A 20,756-nucleotide genomic window follows, 5' to 3' on the forward strand; every position below is an offset into this window, starting at 1 on the left:
TGGTGTTTGAATTTTCACTGCACCACTTCTCCAGAAAATGTGAAAGAGTTTGGGATTTTTGACCGAACTAGCACTCCCAAATATATATTTTTTTAATACGTCTAGCATATTTTTAAAACTTAAATATAAGACTATGTGAATTGAAAAAAAAAAATTGATTGAGATAATGATCTTCCCCCTAGCTAAACTCCCCAATGCAGCAGCAACCCTCGTTCAAGCACTATTATGACTGCTCAAAGTAACGCATTATTTTGACCCCTTGGATAAGCATCCTAAAACTGCATTGCAGCGAGCACTTGTCGTGTGGACTTATGTTGCTCGCTCGGACGAATAGCGCTTAGCTTGGCCCCCCCCCAGGTTGTAGAATGCGGGTGTCTCACTAGAGACTTATACAAGTTGAAAAGAATTGCTAAGTATGAGAAAAAGTATTTCTGTATAAGTTGTTTTTTGGTTTAGCAAGTTTTAAATATAAAATGCTGACTAGATAAGTAATATATATACTTAGCAGTTTTTCTTAGCCATTTTTCAATTTTGATATAAGTATATTTTGAAATCATTATTTCAATCAGCGATTTTTTAACTCACATAGTCTTATATTTAAGTTTTAAGATGAATTGGATACATAATAAAAAAAGTTTAGAATACTTAAAATAGTGAAAAACTCTAGGATTTGTTTAGCAGAAGGCTAAGCCCTGAACTATATTAATTAGTCTTATTTCTTAGTCTTAATTTGTTGAAGAGTAAATTTGATCAGATATAAAAAAGATAAAAAGACGTTTTGTTACTGAACCAATTTAGGAGGCCCCTGAACCAATTCAGGGAAATCCCTAAACTCAAAGCAAACAAGGCCCTAGAGTTAGTCTTTTGTAGTGTCATCGTAAGTAATACCTTAATCCATTTGTTTCTATTAGGTTTGAACCTTAGGGCATCCTACTTGTGGATCCCATTTACTCTAAAACCAACCCAAATCCGACCCGTTTGGTCTCCTCGTCATGCTACGCTGGCATTACGAAATGCCACAATGTATACAAGGACAACTCCCTATTTATAACAACTAAGATATATATATATATATATATATATATATAAAGTCTCCTATTTCATATGGGAAATAATTTAATTAGAAAAACTAACGCATGGTCGGATGGACTTCAAAGCCGGGGAAGTCACGTAGTTATCCGCACTCTTCTGGAGTAGCGTATAAAGACCAAAAATTCGGTTCAACTCCAATACTTTGATTGGAAAGTCCAAAGTGGGAAAAGTCACTTTCTAATTACAAAATTTTAAAATAAGGATTTTTAATATAATTCTCACTCAAAACAAATAATAAAAACATTATTCGAACTTTTAACTCTGGGTTATTTATCATCACTCAAAAGGCCGGTTACCTTTCTACTTTTGTCTTAATTTTTAAATTTTACTTAGGGGTGCTAACATTATTTTATATCTATCTAACGAAATAAATACTTTTTTAACGCATTAAAAGTAAAATGCAAAGTAACGTACCTATGTAATAAGGTGTGAATAATAATAAAAATTAAATGTAGGGTATTCCTATTGAAGTTTTGTAATTAAAAAATTAATCAAAAAATATCTTGCTTTTAATGCCTCAACAACCGATAACAAAATAGAGAATATTAGGTTACTTTAAAAAAATTTAAATTAAAATATCTAAAACATACCTCATTTAATTTTGAAACCTAGTTCTCTATTTATTTTTACTTTAATCTAAAAAAAACTTATTTAAATGTACTATATTTATTTTTGCATCTATAATAAATATTTATACGATACTGTGTGAATAATAATAAAAACAAAAAATTGGGTGTTTTTGATAAGTTTTCCTTAACAAAATATTGATGGACTTTGGACAAGTAGGGACTAAAAACTAAAGAAACTAAATATCATACTACCAACCGCAAGTTGATGGTGAGAATTACCCGTCACTTGAAATCTACATCAAAAAGTGTGACATCACGATTCACGAATCTAGAAGCATGTCGTTGTCATTAAATTAAGTGTAATGAAATAAGATGACCGCGGGAGTGACATCAAAGTGAAGTCGGCAGTTCTCTTAACATGACCTCGGCTTTCGGTTAATTAATGAAAACTCGCAGATTAGTTAGCCTCTCCATTTATATAAATAAGTACTCCAAACTCGTGAGAAAGAAAAGCAACTCGAAGAAGGGAAAAAAAAAAGATCCCTCCTTTCTTCTCCCTTTCTACTCGTCCCACTCTCTCGTTTCGAGATTTCGAAAGCTCCATTAATGGCGACCAAGGTCTATATAGTGTGAGTATTGCTCCGTTCTTGGGCCCCATTTTTTGGGGGGGATATTTCTTGCTTTGAGTTGCAATCTTTTCTCTATGCTCTGGTTGTTGGTTCATTTGAATGGTGCATAGAGTCTTTAGTTGATTTGAGGTTTTGCTGTTTCCCCCTCATATTGTTGCTCTGTTGATTGGAATATGCTGTACAATCTTCTTAGAATTGATCAAGCTATAGTTTTCTTTTACTCTCTTTCTGAAGGAATTGTTTATTTTAGTAGGTTTGGAGTTTATGTTAATTTGTTCATATCTATTGCTTATTTTTTGGATACGCGGAGAAGCCTCTTTTTTGAGCAGGAATGATTGTCTTCTTGGATTTGGAATTTATTAATTTTAATGTCTTCAAAATGCTAAGAAGACCTCATAGTAGGCTTCATCAGATGATCACACACTATTTATTCTCATTTTCTTTCGACTGGTTGAATTCTTTTTGCTGAGTTAGAATGCTATCATATGCTCAAATCAATACCAAGTTTATGGGCAATATAAATTTCTCATGGATCTTGTCAATCACCAATAGGGAATCAATACGTAGACCTTTATTTTTTATTTTTGGTTAATTACCTTTCCTAATCTTCTATTAGAGACAATTAGACAAATAAGGTCACTTTTATTATTTATTATCCAAGTCTTTGTAAATGTCATAACAAATATTTGACCCATTCATTGGTTTGCCGATTTGATCTTGTTCACTTTATTGCTATATCATTGTTGTATTGATTCCGTGAAAATATTTGACTAATATATATTATGAGAACAAGAAGTGATGGTTAATTAACTGTTTGTCAATATGATCACTGCTTGTTCTTTTTCATGACTCAACTCTTTGTTTCTTTTGATTTCATATTCTTAATCATGTATTTTAGAATATAAGATATAAAAACCACTGACTTCTAACAACTAAGCCTATAATATTTTGTACAGGTACTATTCTACATATGGACATGTCGAGAAGCTGGCTGAAGAAATTAAGAAAGGTGCTTCATCTGTTGGAGGTGTTGAAGCTAAGTTGTGGCAGGTAATGATATATTTACTTCTTATAAGCGAGAAGAAGCTTATGGAATGATGTGAGTAACTGAAGAATTAGACTTACAATTCTTTTGGCTGTTAAGCTGACGACAAACAATTGTGCCCAGTTGGCTTATTATTTAAACTATATACAGAATACTTGTGCTTAAATTATGTGAGCAACCAAAATAGATACGTGACATTATTAAGAATGCTAGAGTTTTATTTGCCTGTTGCTTTCCAAGTCTCATTTTAGGACAACTTACTATCCAGTTTTAATTGATTAGGTTCCTGAGACACTCCCTGAAGAAGTTCTCCAGAAGTTTGGAGCACCTCCAAAGAGTGATGTGCCAATAATCACGCCAAATGAGCTTGCTGAGGCTGACGGTATTATATTTGGGTTCCCAACTAGATTTGGTATGATGGCAGCACAATTCAAGGCATTCATAGATTCAACTGGAGGACTCTGGAAAACACAGCAGCTTGCAGGAAAACCTGCAGGGATCTTCTACAGCACTTCAAGCCAAGGCGGTGGTCAAGAAACTACTCCGTAAACTTCTTTACCTCAATAATTTAGAAGAAACTACTAATACACTTTTTTGAGTGGAAACAGTAATGCTTTACTAGAAGATGATTAAGAATTCCGTATATATTACCATTGTTAAACATTGATAGTATAGCAGGACTAAGTAACAGTCACTATGATGCTCTGATATATTTTGACCATAATGTCATTTTCATGTCTGAGTGAACTCAGAGAAGTGTCACTCAGAAATGAACTAATTATGCTTGTGAAACTTAAAAGAGTCATAGTTTTAAGCAGAACGCCACCCCTGCTTTGTGCCCCCCTTGTGGGGGTTGATTGCCTATTGCTTGCTGTCTTTTGGTGAAGCATTACCCCCTGCTTCATTTCCCCCTTGAGAGGAGTTTGCTTACTTGAGGAAGGAAGCCTTTACAAGGGGAGAAGACGTTGAACCACATCATCATAGTAGGGGGGCTGTTCTTTCAGCTTTGTTTCACCTCTCAAGTAGTATGAGAGCAACTTCTCAGCAAAAAGTGACTAACCAATTCACTCTATATAAATCTATAGTTTCATGTTTATTTATCCAATTTTAGGCATATTGCTTGCAATTAATCTTCAAGACAATATTCATGGAGATCACATATCTCATTCTTGCACAACTTCGATGGATGGTCCTTGAACAATATGCTTGCCTTCACTTGCAGTTTGACTGCCATTACCCAGCTGGTCCATCATGGAATGATCTTTGTACCAATAGGCTACACCTTCGGTGCTGGAATGTTTGAAATGGAACAAGTGAAGGGTGGCAGCCCTTATGGAGCAGGAACATTTGCCGGTGATGGATCAAGACTTCCTTCAGAGCTTGAATTGGGGCAAGCCTTCCACCAGGGGAAGTACTTTGCTGAAATTGCAAAGAAGCTCAAGGGTTCATCCTGATCATCTGGATACGAATCCATCAAAAATTCACCTATCTTTAGAAATGATATGTAGTGTCTCATTGATTGTTACAGATTATGTGTTTTGAAATACGTATTGATGTTACTATGGATTTATAATGAATAAAGTTTCTGATGTTTGGCATGATCTCTTTCTTTCAAGATTCTTAAATAGAGTCTTCTGAAATACGAAGAACTTAATTTATAAAGTTAATGTTCCAATTGTATGTGTTGCTATGGTGGAGGCCTTCGCTGTATGGAAAATCATTATCCTATTAACAAGTTCGTTCGTTCAATTATAACACAAAATTTGATCATTTTAAGAATAACCTATGTTGCTTCCTTCTGAGAATCTATGATGAGGCCTTAATACGAGAGTGAGAAAATGACCTCCATCTCAGAAAGAGAAAGCACTGAACAAAGAATATGCACAAGTATATAGAAAGTTTCATCCACTAAATTAAAAGACCAGAGACTTGAATCCAGTTGCCCCTTGATAATATATTAAAAGGCTCCAAAGAGATACTATTCCTCAATTTAATATACAAACCAGAAATAGGATTAAGACCTACCATCTTTAACTAACCCTTTAACCTTTTTCCAGTTCCTTATACACTCAATTATGCAACTAACATTGACTTCCTTACTCTCCAAGGTGACATCCAATCTCTGACCAACTTGAAGAATACAATCTAACTCTGGATTAGTTATGATTTGAGGGTTATTTCCCTGTTGTGCTCAGTTGGAGCAGTACTTGCTCTTCTTCCTAACTAAAGTTCAATCCGAAGGCAGGAGTCCAGAAATCAACTGCCACTTCATTAGGCACATCAAATGTGCTTGAAATTGGGACAAGACACAGTCCTCTGCTTCCGAGATCTTGCTTTGGTCCTTCTCTCTCCTTTGATTTCTCCAGGTTCTGAGAAGAAATCCAATAAATATTATTAGCTCAAGATCTCTCTAAACAGTAAATAATGAAGACAACTGAAGCAAAAAAGAAAAAAGAATATAGAATTATTACCTCTAGATGTTGCAGTTGATGTCCATTCTTTAAATGTGGAGCACTAAGGATCTGCACCCATATTAAAGTTGTTTAATTATGGATTAATTTGATGAGGTAGATGATGAGGAAGGAGACACTTACACCCACTTGGTCATGGAGAAATTTAATATACTCTATAGCTTCTTGGAGAACTGAAGCTGTATCAGTCTGCACAAATTAGTACTTTTAATGAGGACCAAAGTGAATAAAGATCCTAACAAATATTATAAGAGGAAGGAAATCGAAATTTCTGATAACCTTTCCAAAAGGCGAGACTAGTTGTTGGAGTGCAGTGATTCTATCCCCCAGCTTCTCTTTCCTCACCTGAAGTAATGAGTAATATCTCAACAGATGAAGGTCCAAAGAGTAAAATTTAGGACCTCGAAGGAATCCAACCATTACCTTAAAAGTCGGCAACGATGATGGCGTCGCTATTCTAGGCTTCTTGAACGCCGGCCGATCGCCGTCCGTTTTCTCCGTGATTCTCGAGCACGAATCTCCAATCCCTCCCGAAATAGACTACATACAAGAATTAAATCTTGTAAATTAAAGACCCAATTAGACCCAAAAACATAAAAGAATTCCTCGCTTATATTTTATGATATTTTGACTTTTTTTTAAAACTTTCTAAAATGGCAATAGGTCATAGATTTTTGTGCAGTTGACTCATATATATATATATATATATATATATATATATATATATATTTTATATCACTAGATATCCTTATGGTTTTGATATATATACAAACCTTGCAATCGAATTGTAAGGACTGCTTCACAGGTAGTTCATGAGAGAACTCTTGATTCATTTCATTTAATAGCTTTGGTGAGCAAATCATATACTTGTCATTGGATTCAAGATAGTCTTCTTGAAACAAAGTAGGCGGCAAACTTGTTTCAATACATCCACTGTTACTCCTGCTAAAAGAATATGAATCATATACATGCATAATGAATATAAGATAGATCAAGACTATAACTCAAAGATAAGACTTACAGGATATTTTCACTCCAATCTATCATCTGATATGGGAACTGGCTTTGGTGGGTGTCATGGAGAGCTATAGAGCTGTTCAAGACTGAGCCAGGTGAGTCTGTCAGAGACCAGTTAGGGCAACCATTCACAACGCCGGCGGCGAGCTCCGTCGAGCACGAGGGAGGCTCCGACGACATTCCCGGGCCGCCGAAAGTTTCAGCAGATCTCATGTTGTTCCACCATCCCCAACTTGAACTCATTTCAGATTGGATCATCTCCTCCATGACTTCCCCCCCTCTCTCTCTCTCTCTCTCTCTCTCTCTCTCTCTCTCTCTCTCTCTCTCTCTCTCTTTGTTATAGTTGAGCTTCTAGGAATGGGAAGAGGTTTATATAAACCTTTGGAGGGAAGTAGTTTAGTTTGACATTCGACAATATATCCGATGCTATTTTCTTTTTCCTTTTATGGTTTAGGTGCAACTGGCCGCAATAACACCTAATACTCTTCTTAATTTTTGTAAATCCCAATCTATGCCTTAGATTTGGATTCTTGTCCAAATTATTATTAGATACGCACTAATGTATGGATTGCCGCTTACTAATATGCTGGACGCTCACAAACCTATTAAGATAATCTAAGAAAGAGTCTTATGATTTATCTTTTATTATTTCTGCATGTTTTTCTATACGTACTGCAGGTCAAAGTTTACTTTAAATTATTCCAAAGTTGGCAAAGCCATTGACCTCCCAGGAGAGCAGCAGTCACATAATAAAAGATTTAAGAAACGGAATGTAGTATGTATGAATATCATTATGCCTAACTTTATGAGTGGATGTTGTACCTAATTTTTTGATGCCTAATTTATTATTATCATCTTTAATCAACGTTTCCACTACTGCATGTAAGAGTATTAATCATAAAAAATTTCCCATCTACCTTATAATATTCCAAACTTGGCCCGGTGGCGGAGACCGCTGACGTTATGTTAATGGGCCTCGTGATTCACGTCAAAGTTGGGGTCCACGTGAGATGCATTCGTGGTTAGATTATCTTAATCTAATCTTATTTACACTGGATAAAACCGCTTCGCGCCACTGCTAGACTACTTAATGAAGATTAAATATTCCAAAGGCTTGCGAAACAAAGTAGAGCCTTTTATATTGTCGGTCAAACTAAGGTTGGCCTTCGTCCGTCCCCCCTGTGAATCCTAAATCTGAGAGCATATATATGTGTGTATATGTATGTATGTATTTGCATCTAGTTGAACATGGAGTTCATTCAGATGAAAACTTTACAAAAACTTAAAAGAAATTTTGCAGTTAGAACATTTGTATCTACGCAATAGGACTTGATACGAAATTTCATTATCTATAGGGTGTCTCATAAAAACTTTAGCACCGTGTGATTCTATAATATTATTTGAATACAATTTCATATAATATAGGGTGTTAAATGAAAATTCATCAAAACTTGAGACACTTACATTTAGTACACTGTATTAAATAATATTATTTAAATAGGAAATTCACATAAATATAGGGCGTTAAATGAAAACTTCATCCATTTTATGTGAACCAGAATTCAGAAAAATATAGGGGGTTAAAATAAAATATAACCAAAACTAAAGATATTTACATTTAGCACCTTATATTTTGCAATATTAATTAACCAAAATTGTCATAAAAATAGGGTGTTAATTAAAAAATTCTACAAAATTAAAGACATTTATATTTAGCGCCCTATATTTTTTTAATATTATTTGAACCGCAAATACATAGGGTGTTAAATAAAAATCCATCAAATAAAGATATTTTCATTTAGAACCCCATACGTATGCAATATTGTTCAAATGAAATACACTTATCTATAGGGTGTTAAATAAAAAAGTATCAGAAACTAAATACATTTACATTTAGCACCATATGTTTTTCAAAATTATCCGAATAATGATTAACATAAAGACAGGGGGTTAAATGAAAATATAACCGAAACTAAAGATATTTAAATTTAGCACCTTATATTTCGCAATATTAATGAACCAAAATTCTCATAATATAGGGTGTTAATTAAAAAATTCTCCCAAAATTAAACACATTTATACTTGGTACCTTATATTTTTTAATATTACTTGAAGCGAAATAAACATAAACATAGGGTGTTAAATGAAAAATCAGTCAAAAAAGTAAAGAATTTTATTAGAACCCCATATATGTAGGCAATATTATTCAAATAAAATACACTTATCTATAGGGTGTTAAATAGAAAAGTATCATAAACTAAAGACATTTGCATTTAGCACCGTATTTTTAACAAAATTATCTCAGCTATGATTAAAATAAATACAGGGGGTTGAATGAACATATGGAAGAAACTAAAGATATTTACATTTAGCACCTTATATTTCGGAATATTAATAAACCAAAATTATCATAAAAAAAGGGTGTGAATTAAAAAATTCTCCCAAAATTAAGGACATATATTTAGCACCCTATGTTTTTCAATATTACTTGAACCCAAAATACACATAAACATAGGATGTTAAATAAAAATCCATCAAAAAGTAAAGATATTTACATTTAGTTCCCTATATTTGCAATATTAAGGAAGCAAAATTCCCATAAAGATAGGGTGTTAATTAAAAACTTCTGCCATATTAAAGACATTTATATTTAGCCCCCTATATTTTTTAATATTACTTCAATCGAAAATACACAAATATAGGGCGTTAAATAAAGAATCCATAAAAAAAAACAGAAAGTTTCATTTAGAACCCCATATTTATGAAATACACTTATTAATAGAGTGTTAAATAAAAATTTTACCAAAACTAAAGACTATTTTTCAAAATTATCTGAACTAAGATTAACATAAATATAGAGAGTTAAATGAAAATATAATCGGAACTAAAGATATTTTACACCCTATCTTTTAGAATATGTTTTGAAACAAAAATTCACATAAAAATTGCTGTTAATTGAAATTCTTATTTCAATATTATTTGACACAGAAATACACATAAACATAGGGCGTTAAATAAAAAATTCATCAAAACTGAAGATATTTGCATTTAGAACCCTATATCTAATATATTGTTCAAAATGAAATACACTTATCTATTGGGCGTTAAATAAAATTTTTACCAAAACTAAAGATATTTGCATTTAGCACCATATATTTTTCAATATTATTTAAACCAAAAGTCACATATAAATATAGGGCGTTAAATAAAAATATAATCGGAACAAAAGATATCTATATTTAGCACCTATATTTTACAATATTTTTTTAACAAAAAATTTACATAAATATAGGGTGTTACTTGAAATGCTCTTCCAAAATAAAGACATTTCTAATTAGCACCCTATATTTGTTAATATTATTTGAACAAAAAGTTTACATAAACATCTGGTGTTCAATAAAAAATTCATCGAAATAAAAGATATTTTGCATTTAGAACCCCACATTTACATAGTATAAAACTCACCAAAATTAAAGCAATCTTCGACTCAGGACCACTAGGCAAAAGTCAAAACGTAGTATAACATTCTACCTGTTTCCATCTATATAACTATCAATTTACATATTCCTCCGCTCACCCGATTAACAATTCGAAAGAAAGAAAGGAGAAATCATCAAGATTTATAATCCGAACTCCTCCTCTTTCTGGTGACCCGAATATAAGCGAAGATGGCGACGAAGACGGCGGTGGCGAGCCCGCCGAGCATCACCTCGGCGCCGGCGATGGACTTATCGGACGTCCCCCGGCGGCGACGCCCCTCGTGATCATGCCCCACCTCACGAGACTCACTCGCTGGCGCAGCGCTGCCAGTGACCTCCTGCTCGTTGCCAATTGAAGGCCAAGTAGAGGAATGGCGATAATTAGGTGCCTCAGCGTTGTGGGCTTCTTTCCCCTCCTCCTCCTCCTCCACCTCCAGGATTGGCCTCGCAATCACCCCACAGCCAGCGAGGAGGTGAAGCGAGACAAAGCAAAAGAGAAGCAAACGAGCCATTCTCCAATGTGTTGGTACGTAGTGTTACTATTACTACTACAACTCTACAAGGTTTGCCTGCCTCTTTTTATAAGCATGAGAGATTTTGGTCATATTGGAAGACAGGGGAGCAAGGGATGGCAGAGTGTTGTTTCTTGTTTCTTTCTTTTTCTTTTATTATGGTTAATATTAATATTCTAATTATTCAAATTTAAATAATTTAGATATAAAGGTGACGTTATTAATGAGTATTGATGGTAACTTTCTCTAAAAAACTTGGCTATTATTTGCAGAACTAGTGTAATTCTAGAAGTGTAGGTTGAATTCTAGAGTGGTTAATTTTTAGGTTCTTGATTAGGCTGCCGGAGAAAATTCAAAATTAAGTGAAGCAAAAGAGTGGACGGAGACAGGGACAAATTTGTCATTTTGCGTCGGTGCGAAGAGTCGGTGACGACTAACGCGCTTTTATCATCAAAATCTGTGAGATCGGCGATCTTCTTTGAGATTTGTGCTATTAAAGATATTGGAAACTGAAAAGCGTTATTATTACACGTCGTGCGATCGAACTAAAATTAGTAAAAATATTAGGTTATAGATTATTCTAAATTACCAAGCTGTCTGGTTTATTAACGTCAGCCCTCGTGATTTTTTTTATTAAATATTCTACTAAATTTATGAAGTGATTTTGATTCCATGCACATATCTAGTGGAACCTGACATAAAGACCAACTCTGGCAATGTCATGCCATGCCCATGCAACATGCTACATCTCTCTCTCTCTCTCTCTCTCTCTCTCTCTCTCTCTCTCTCTCTCTCTCTGTGTATGTCTATAGTTTTTGCTCATTTATGTGCATGCAACCAGGAACATATAAGCATTAAGGCCCATAGCACCACAAGGGTTGTCCATGGAACACCTTAGTAACAACATGGGACCACCCTATGCATGATGCATGGCTTTGTCTTCGTGTAGAAAACAAACAGTAACACTCTCTGCATTATTGCTCATTATCATGTAGATCTCCTCATATAATTTTTATAGTAAAATAATTATCTAATATTGTTCGTTAACATCGCCAGAGGAGTAATTATCCCAAATATATAATATTAGGAAAAATAACTTTATGTAAAATGTTTTTACCACCTAGTTTATCCGATTGACTAATACTAGAGTTGGTATATATTTTTCCTTACAACTAAGGAGGTTGTAGGATTGAATCTAACTCCATATAATAATTATGGAGAAAATTATTTAGTAATTATTGGTTGTTTAGTTTAACTGTTTGGCTCAGTTGATAGATCGATAATATGGTTGGCTTAGAGAAGTATATTGGTTAAAGCTTTTAGGAACCTTTATGCATTTGCATCCGGAGAGAGTTGACCTCATCAGCATAGCGCCATGAGGTGGGACCACAACAAAGTGAAGGAGATCGAGGATTTAGATGCATTGGAAGCCAAGGATGAGGTGATCCATTAAGGGATGAGCCTAGTCACAATCAGTGGAAGTCTATTTGGAAGTTAAAAATTCCTTCTAAAATCAAAATCTTTATTTAAAAACTCTTTTAGAATAGACTACAAACAAGGACGATTTTAACTGAAATGATCATTAGTTCCTCTATGAGCTATCCTATTTGTGGGATGTTTGATGAAACCTCTCATAATTTATTTTATGCGTGCAACTTTGGCTGAGCTCTGTGAGTTGCAATTAATTACATATAGGCTAGGCCTCCTTAGCCATCTTGGGCTGACAATCTTTGGACTGGTAATGTTCTCTTTGCCCTTATAGATAAGAAGCTGATACTATTAGTTATTATCATTATTACTCTGTAGTATATTTAGAAGCATAGAAATAGTATATTTGTTTTAATTATATTAGAAAATATACTACTGTTGTTTGGGAAGTAGCACTTGCCATGTCCACGATTACTACAAGTCTCTTAAACCATCCACTATCTCAACCTCTACCCACCTAACCTATCGTGAGCTTCCCTCCTCAATTCCTTAAGCTCAACATTGATAGCTCCTTCTTGGGTTCTGATGAGTCCAGGGGAGCAAGGGTCGTCCTTCGCTCCTCAACGAGCGCACCAGTGATAATTAAAAGTGACCTCTATTAATTGTAAATATAAATAGTGTGCTTCTTACTCCATGGAATGTACTCCATATTACTGGGAATTACAAAATTCTCTACTCTCTCTATAATTTTGTCAAAGATTAATCGTGTAGCTAATAAGTCAACTTACTTACTGGTTAGCTAACTTAGGTAGAATAATAGGATATGGATAAACTTGGGAAGAGATGTTCTCTTAATCTCCCGTTACACTTTTTGGCCTTGGATTGCATCCGTGAGTAATTAATTAAAAATAAAAAATAAAAAAAATGTAGGGAGTGATGTCGGATCCTCTCAATTGCATATAACCCGGATCCGGATAAGAGAGCCGTACTCTCTCTCTTCTCGATCACAATACGATTCGACCTTCATTTTAGCGAGAGGGGAGAGAGAGAGAGAGAGAGAGAGAGATGGGTGGTGGAACCATGAGAACCGCGGCGAAGGCTGTTGCTGGATACCGCTCCGGCAGCCCCTTTTCCGGCCATGCGTCCGTTGGGGGCCGGAGATTCTCCGCCGCCGCGCCCTCTACGGCGACGGTGGGATGGAAGGAGAAGGACGCCCTTGAATCGGCGAATCCGGCGCCGAGGGTGGTGTTTGGATCCGTCCCGACGATAGAGGAGGCAAAGGAGGCGATTTCCGATCTGCAAGGTGCCCTTGAGAAGTAAGCTCCAGATTGCCTCTCTCTATTCTCCTATTAATTTTCTCAATTTTTTACTCAATTTCCGACATTAAAATTTATGCTAGATGGTTGTTTAAAATGATGTTAGTCTTTGATGAGCTAATGGAATAATTCAAAAAGCATTACAAAGTTGCCCCAACTTTTGAGAATCTTCACAGCAGGCATGGATTAGAATTTGTTGTAGATCTTGAATGCTAACTTATGGAAATATTTATGGATCAAATTAAAGGAAGCTATAAAGAACCCAATTTAGATTCAGATCAAGTTCGAATTTAATGATTGGTTCATTATCGAAATTTGCTCACATGTGGGCAAACCAACACCTATACTAACTCAAATAAAAATTGAGTAAGCAACTACTGATCAAATAAAGGAATGCTTGCTTTCATGCTCTGCTTCCGACTGCTAGTGTGACTAACCTGGCTTTACTGATTGATTCCTGGAAGTAGGATTCCCAGTCGTCGTATTCTGACATGCTACTATCGAACTTACATGATTGTTAGTAGGATAAGATTTAGGTGAACAGTCCACAGACTTTTCATTAAGAAAAAAAAAGAAAAAAGAAAGAGAGGTTGAGATAAAACTCTTATTTGTTTGGGATTTTTATTTATCTAGTTTTTGAGGAAAAGGGTTTGTAGACATATCATTCATAGGGAGTTAAATTATAAACCAAATGCAAAGATGGATCAATTCATTCCATATAAGATTGATCTCGAATTGCTAGACTGCCTAAATTGTGAGTGATAGAGTTGTTATATCTGCTTGTGAAGGAAACTTTAATACCATGGCAGAGGGAAATTCACCTAACACTTTCCTGGATTATGGGGTCAATAGTCTAGTCCAAACAAGTGCCAGTGTTGTTAATAGCACTAACAGCCATCTGACAGTACTGAACAACCAGGGTGAGGGGAGCTGCACCTATGCATGAGAAGTTTGGGAGCTATGAGGATAGTGAGGGCTTCACCATCCAAGGCATACTAAGGACACGATTTTGTATGGGATTCAATTGAGATATTACTCCTTTTATTTAATTGTAAACCGAGGACACTCTTTAATTAACGGACTGCTGCATCTTGCATGGCTACCTTATTTAAAGGTGGACCAGTCCATTCCGTATAAGATTAATCTTGAATTGCTAGATTGGCTAGATTGTGAGCAATGAAGTTGTTACATCTGCTTGTGAAGGGAACTTTAATACCACCGCAGAGGGAAATTCACCCAATACTTTCCTGGACTATGGGGTCAATAGTCCAATCCAAACAAATACCAGGGTTTTTAATAGCATTAACAGCCACCTGACAGTATTGAATAACCAGGCGTGAGAGTAGCTGCACCTGTGCACCGGGAGTTTGAGAGTCACGAGGACGGCAATGACTTCACCAACCAAGGCATACTAAGGACACCATTTTGTATGGGATTCAGGAGAGATATTACTCCTTTAATTTGAATATAAACTGATGGCATTCTTTAATTAATGGACTACCTTATCTTGCGTGGCTACCCAACTTTTCCATTGCATCCGTTCCCATACTTGTTCTCACACTACAAATGCCATTTCTTGCAATTCAATTTGTTGTCAATTTGACTACCTGACTTTCTGTAATGTTACTGGTGCTATATAAATTTAACTATTTATTATTGGCTTCAAGAGGAAATGCTGTCCTTAGTGTGCCTGATGTAGGCTATATACTGTAATACTGATCAGATGATATTTTCTAGGGTTTACTTCTCTAAAACTACTACCGAGGTTTCCAGAAGGCATGCTAAAGGTATTGGAAGTGAATCAATCAGTCAATCCATGCCGAGACATGTTTTTCAGGCATTCTCGTTGCTACAAGGAAGCACCGAAGCTCAGGTTCTGTACTATAAGTTTTTGTATCTCATGGAATATTTAATTCACTTACTGTAATGAGGATACCTGTGCAGCTGTCTGAATTTTTTCAACTCTTGAGTGGTTTTGTGAATTTTTCCCTTGAACACTGTGTAACTGTTGCTGGCATGGAGATCAGTTTCCTATACAGATAGGAGGGTGAAAGATTTAAGTAACAACTAACTGCGTTACCCATAATATGCAGATTAAAATTCTTATTATACAAGAAAAAAACTCAATACTAATCTAGCTCAATGAAATGAGATGTCATGAAATAAAATTTATATCCAGACAACTGGCTCTGTAATGAAATTTTTTGTTAAAATTCAAGTATGCATCATATTTCATTCTGAAGAGTCAGGCAATTTTATACTTTAATAAAATTCTGAGTAAGGCCTAAATACTGAGCATGGGGGAGTGCTCAAGGAGAATCACTTCGTACTGAAGTCGTGTGGTTTTGGCCTGCAGAATGTTGTTGCTTCACTCACAGCTGATCGTAATGTCTGGGATGCTGTAATGAAAAACGACAAGGTTATGGAATTCTACAGGGACCACCAGCTGGGTAAGCATTTATTAAACTGTGTGGCATTAACTTTTTCCTCAAGTAGGTTTATTATTGATCTCCCTAATACTGTTGCTGCTGATACCAAATGCAGCTTCAATTGAATCTGTTTCTGAAAATGCATTGAGAATGGGTTCTTCAGTGACTTTTGAGGATCCTTCTGCAGATACATCCTTAATCTCCCTGGTAGCAGACTTTGTGAATAACATCAAGAAGAATGTGATGGAACTGGTGAGCAATGTATCCAACTTCTTTCAAGATTTCTTGGGTAATCTAGCAGGGGACCACAGCGGCATCCAGTCCAGGACCAGGAATAGCACCTCTGACTCTCATGTGGCCGTCGGAGCATCCTTTGTAGCACTGGTTGTAGCATCTATCTTGGTTGTTCTGGTTAAGAGAGGATAAGCCAGGAAGCTCCTGTTTCTCTTCCTCTTGCTTGCAAATAAAAGTCATGGTATTATTAGTTATATTTTCTGCCCAAATATCTAGCTTTTATGTTTATCCTTGTACAGTGTGTGTATTGTATTCCTCCTATGCTTCAAAATGGAATCAGCTCTGTTACTTTGTGAGATTGCTATGTAAATAGAACAGTTTGCAACAAAAGCTTGTCTTTTTAATCATAGATGGCTATTTTCACTGAAAATTGAGTGCTAATAGAGGATGATGCATAAGACCTCAGACTTGTTATCATAAAAATGTAAAGCCTTTTTAATCAGATGCTCTCAATCATAGATTTCTATAGATGTTATTAAAGAGGACATCATATAGATTTCAGTCTGCTTTTCTTTTGTGGTGCGTTTACTCATTCTGGGCAATGTAGTCATCATCACTTCAATGCTTGGAAAGGTTGTCATCAGGGCATTCAAAGTGAAGTCTTTTCTGATATTGGACTTGCCCTTATACTCATTAATACTTATAATGGTTATCTATTATTGTATTGTCACATTGAAGGACTTATTCATAAATATTAGGATTTACTGTTGAGAAATTAGCTATTCTGCCACACGCGAGAAGTGGGACCCGCGCTTCCTGTAGAACACCTAAAAAGGTTTTTCGAAAAAATAACAAAGAAAAAAGAAGCAAAAGATTGGAGCGACGATGTACTACGAAGAGAATCATTTCCACAAAGCCCGTGGGTCTCGTTTCCACCAAAATATCTTACACCAAACATCCGTAATCCTAAAAGAACCCTCGAAGAGAAACGTAAACGAGAGGATTATAAACAAATTTCCACCCACTAATTACCTCCCCCATCCCATCATCGGCGGGCACACTCCGGCGGCACGGCCGGGAACCGATCCGTGTCAACACAGTAGTCATACACGAGATGGTTCGCACGTGCCCAGATGAGCTGGTGGCTCTGGTGCACGTTCAGCAGCTCCTCCGTCCCGACGCACCCGCCGCTCGCCGCGGTCGCCTCGCACCCGTCGATCCTGACCGCGCGATACGTGGTCACGAACGGTGCGTGGGTCCAGTCAGTCTTGACCCGGCCCCCCTGGGTGGCCCAGTCGTCGGCGTTCCAGATCGAGCTGTAGACGCCCATCGGCTGGTCCCGCGGGAACGCAATGCCCTTATCCTCCTTGTTCTCGTACACCCGGATAGGGGTGTCGTCGACGAGGAACGCCACGTGGCGCGGGGTCCAGTGGACGGAGTAGGAATGGAAGTCGGTAGTGGGGTCGAACCAGAGGTCCATCCGCTGCTCCCGGTTGCCGACTCCGTTGATATAGAGGTTCGTCTGGACGAGATACGGCTCGCCCGTGGTGTTGCCCAGGAACTCAAAGTCGAACTCGTTGTGGTTGTCCCCCTCCGATGACATCTGAACGTCCATCATTGGAATGTGTAAATTAGGCACTCTTAAAAGGGGCCTCATTGCAAAAAGAGATTAAAAAAAATTAACAGAAAAACCCTTACATAAAAAGCGGTGACGGTGCCGGCGGAGTCGCCTGGAACAAGCTTGATGTCGGCGCTGGCTTTGCCGTAGAGGTACTTGTTCTTAGAAGCAAATCCGGCGCCTAAACAACGAGGAAATACTTAAATACAAAGGGTGTAAAACGTAAAATTTTAAAAAGAAAAACAGAGAGATGGGAGTAAAAATAAGTACCAGAGAAGTTATCGAGCTTGAGCTTGAGGAGGTCTCCTTCATAGATGACGTGGTCAGTCGCCCAGCTTGGCTGGATGACGTCGTCGAACTTGGACGCGCCAAAAGCCACGTCCGATGCCGCCGAGATGGCGAGCATCCACATCAACACCACTACTGCCATTTTGCAAGAGAACCCCCCGGAGTAGGAGAGGGCCATGAGAGACGGAGACAAAATAAATAGAGAGAAAAGAAGGGGGTTATTTGCGATAGGGCTTTCTCACTCGGTCACTCACTCACTCACTGCGAGGGACCCTTGGTGGCCTTCGCTTCTCCTTTTATAGCCCTCAACCTCATATGCCATCTCGTTATAATACTATTGGTTTGGCTTCTACGAGAAGGCAGGAACCCGTGAAATTGCCACGTCATTATCCACGTAGGATAATATGAAATTTTGGGGGATAATTGCGACTTCGTACTTTTGCGGAGGACTAGCCGTTGGCTCTGGGGGGTTTTCAAAGTTGGGGGTTTTCTTCTTTACTTGTGGGGTCCCGTTTCACAACTTGTGCGTGGTCACGCTATTTTTTCTCTTACCTTTTTTTTTTTTAAAATTTATTAAAACATCGTAAGTTTCTATCTTTATTATTATTCACATCTTATTATATAAATATTTATAATTTGGTCTTTATGTTTAAATCTACTCTGACAGCAGCCGATGAAACAAAGAATATATAATTTCAAATAACTTTTTCTATATATTATTGTTTATTATCCCAAAGTCAGGCTTTTATTTCAGATCCTATTATTATTATTAATACGAGCCTCATATAAAGAGGCCTCCTTTTTTTTTTCTTTTTTTTTTAAACAGTAATCCGGAAACGTGAGCAAAACTTTGGACGGGATGGAACGGAAAGCTGTGCAGTGGGGACCGCCGTACGACACGGCCGCTGTCCACGTAAAGCATAATTTCGTGAGAATAAAGCCAATGATAACGCGACACGTAGGAACTCCAGCTGTTCCCTCTGAGGGCAAACAGCTGTCGCACGCCAGCGGCCAGTGCGAAAGCGAGAGGAGTTTTATTCGCGGTTTACGTAAACAACTACGCGCACCCGAATACGAGTACGCTGAACCTTACACGTCGCCGTCTCGGGCCCCACCTCTCCCTGGTTTGAAATAGGTCTCGGTCCGGCGTCGGGTTCTTTCGTGCGAGTAGGACGTTTCCATTATTGACGGATGACGTCGGCAGACAGCTGTCATGAAGCACAATAATATTCCCTCCTGCGTAGAGACCAGAGAACTGACCCGCTGTTGGGACCAACGATATCAATGGCTACAATGGAAACGATAAATTGAGAGAATTAGTAAGGTAAACTTTTTTTCAAAAAAACTATATATATATATATATATATCTCGTTATGATTAAGTCTAAATTTACTTTAACAAAAATAAATAAACATATATATATATATAAGTGCATTTGTCTTTCCACAGTTAAATTAATAGAGCTTAAAATACTAAAATTTGAGTAAATTAAATCAATATTTTACTAATAAAGAACCAGTTTCTATCGGAGATAATCCAGACACTATTCTTAATAGTCTCACGATACTAACAGCCATCATAGCATCATGTAAGATGAACGAATAGGATACGAATAATGGTGGATATGTTAATCTGGATAAGTGTGCCAAAGTTTATCCGGCAAAGAGAGGATAAGGGACCCACGCTGTCGCTCTCGGGAGGGGTGTCATTTATGGCCGTGCGATTGGACGTTTGGACTGAGAAGAGCCGTCGATGTCATCGTTTAACTTGGAAATATTATATCTTACTTCTTTTTAATTTCCCAATAAATGGGGGTTAAAAAGGAAAAGTAGCCAATGGAGGTCACTCATGGCGTTCAGTGTGTGATGGTGACTAGACTTTTTGATGTAATCTCAAAAAGAGTTTTTTTTTAATTAAAAAATCTCAAGAAAAAGAGAGTTGCTAGTGACCTCGTGCTTCGTTTCTTTCCTAAATCTTGCTGATTAATATAAACAGATTTTAAGCTACATGACAGAGAGTAAGAAAGTTGAATATATGAGAAATACGATCAGAGGTATTGTATACGTAATGTATTCATCTATATTCAATAATGCTTCTAATATAGTCCTAGTATTATCAAATAACTAAATAATACTAGGCTGTTATTATAGCTCAATTGTCCAATTAATTTAGCGGGATAAAAGTTATTGATTTGATATAAAAAAAATTAACGACTTCATGTTTTTTTCCATAATGCTACCGGACTACATATTATTTATTTTATTTTAAAATGTTTTATGTATAACATCTTGTTTTTTAATAAAATTATAGTTTACAAATATATTATATAAAAAATATTCTATTATTAAACTTAATCAAAATTTTGAGTTAAAATAACTATACTAAAAAAAAATTATAAAAATACTCTCAATCAAGTTAATAAAATATTCTCGCGATATTTTTTTACATATATTACCTAAATTTTTCTAGAAGTTATAATCAGACCAGCAGATTAAGTTTCAAAATTCTTCCCCCTCCCTCACTCTGAGACGGATTAATTAAAATTTAGCTGAAAAGAAAAAATCTAAGTGCTGCGACGCTGTCCGGGAAAGGGGGAGAGGTCTGTGAGGAATGATTAGAGTGTGGCTAT

The 20,756-nt window shown here is 36.5% G+C and overlaps 4 protein-coding genes across 8 annotated transcripts; 2 read left to right on the forward strand and 2 right to left on the reverse strand.

Annotated features, from left to right (window-relative positions):
- Positions 1-2,147: 2,147 nt before the first annotated feature.
- LOC140772113 (probable NAD(P)H dehydrogenase (quinone) FQR1-like 1) lies at positions 2,148-4,933 on the forward strand. The gene is made up of 4 exons (XM_073114013.1): positions 2,148-2,290; positions 3,247-3,340; positions 3,618-3,880; positions 4,558-4,933. Exons 1-4 carry the CDS (start codon positions 2,268-2,270, stop codon positions 4,787-4,789), a joined length of 612 nt encoding a protein of 203 aa, XP_072970114.1. The 5' UTR covers positions 2,148-2,267; the 3' UTR covers positions 4,790-4,933.
- A 309-nt stretch (positions 4,934-5,242) lies between these two features.
- LOC140772347 (transcription factor bHLH123-like) lies at positions 5,243-7,122 on the reverse strand. Of its 3 annotated transcripts, none has more exons than XM_073114376.1 (7): positions 6,828-7,122; positions 6,580-6,748; positions 6,230-6,346; positions 6,086-6,151; positions 5,930-5,995; positions 5,807-5,857; positions 5,243-5,704 (listed from the first exon to the last, which is right to left on the reverse strand). In XM_073114376.1, exons 1-7 carry the CDS (start codon positions 7,088-7,090, stop codon positions 5,555-5,557), a joined length of 882 nt encoding a protein of 293 aa, XP_072970477.1. In that variant the 5' UTR covers positions 7,091-7,122; the 3' UTR covers positions 5,243-5,554. The 3 variants fall into 3 exon arrangements, with proteins under 3 accessions (XP_072970477.1, XP_072970478.1, XP_072970476.1); XM_073114377.1 differs by having other exon boundaries at positions 5,936-5,995; positions 6,580-6,751; XM_073114375.1 differs by having other exon boundaries at positions 6,580-6,751.
- A 6,114-nt stretch (positions 7,123-13,236) lies between these two features.
- On the forward strand, positions 13,237-16,651 carry LOC140771774 (uncharacterized). 3 transcript variants are annotated; one of them, XM_073113457.1, is made up of 4 exons: positions 13,237-13,558; positions 15,296-15,431; positions 15,915-16,008; positions 16,175-16,651. In XM_073113457.1, exons 1-4 carry the CDS (start codon positions 13,308-13,310, stop codon positions 16,411-16,413), a joined length of 720 nt encoding a protein of 239 aa, XP_072969558.1. In that variant the 5' UTR covers positions 13,237-13,307; the 3' UTR covers positions 16,414-16,651. The 3 variants fall into 3 exon arrangements, with proteins under 3 accessions (XP_072969558.1, XP_072969557.1, XP_072969556.1); XM_073113456.1 differs by having other exon boundaries at positions 15,332-15,431; positions 16,103-16,651; XM_073113455.1 differs by having other exon boundaries at positions 13,239-13,558; positions 16,103-16,651.
- Positions 16,652-17,109: 458 nt separating this feature from the next.
- LOC140771773 (xyloglucan endotransglucosylase protein 6) lies at positions 17,110-18,403 on the reverse strand. The gene is made up of 3 exons (XM_073113454.1): positions 18,110-18,403; positions 17,920-18,020; positions 17,110-17,824 (listed from the first exon to the last, which is right to left on the reverse strand). Exons 1-3 carry the CDS (start codon positions 18,303-18,305, stop codon positions 17,267-17,269), a joined length of 855 nt encoding a protein of 284 aa, XP_072969555.1. The 5' UTR covers positions 18,306-18,403; the 3' UTR covers positions 17,110-17,266.
- Positions 18,404-20,756: the final 2,353 nt, after the last annotated feature.

This window comes from Typha angustifolia, chromosome 12 (genome assembly GCF_048772165.1).
Source record: "Typha angustifolia cultivar Huaian chromosome 12, ASM4877216v1, whole genome shotgun sequence".
Taxonomy (NCBI): domain Eukaryota; kingdom Viridiplantae; phylum Streptophyta; class Magnoliopsida; order Poales; family Typhaceae; genus Typha; species Typha angustifolia.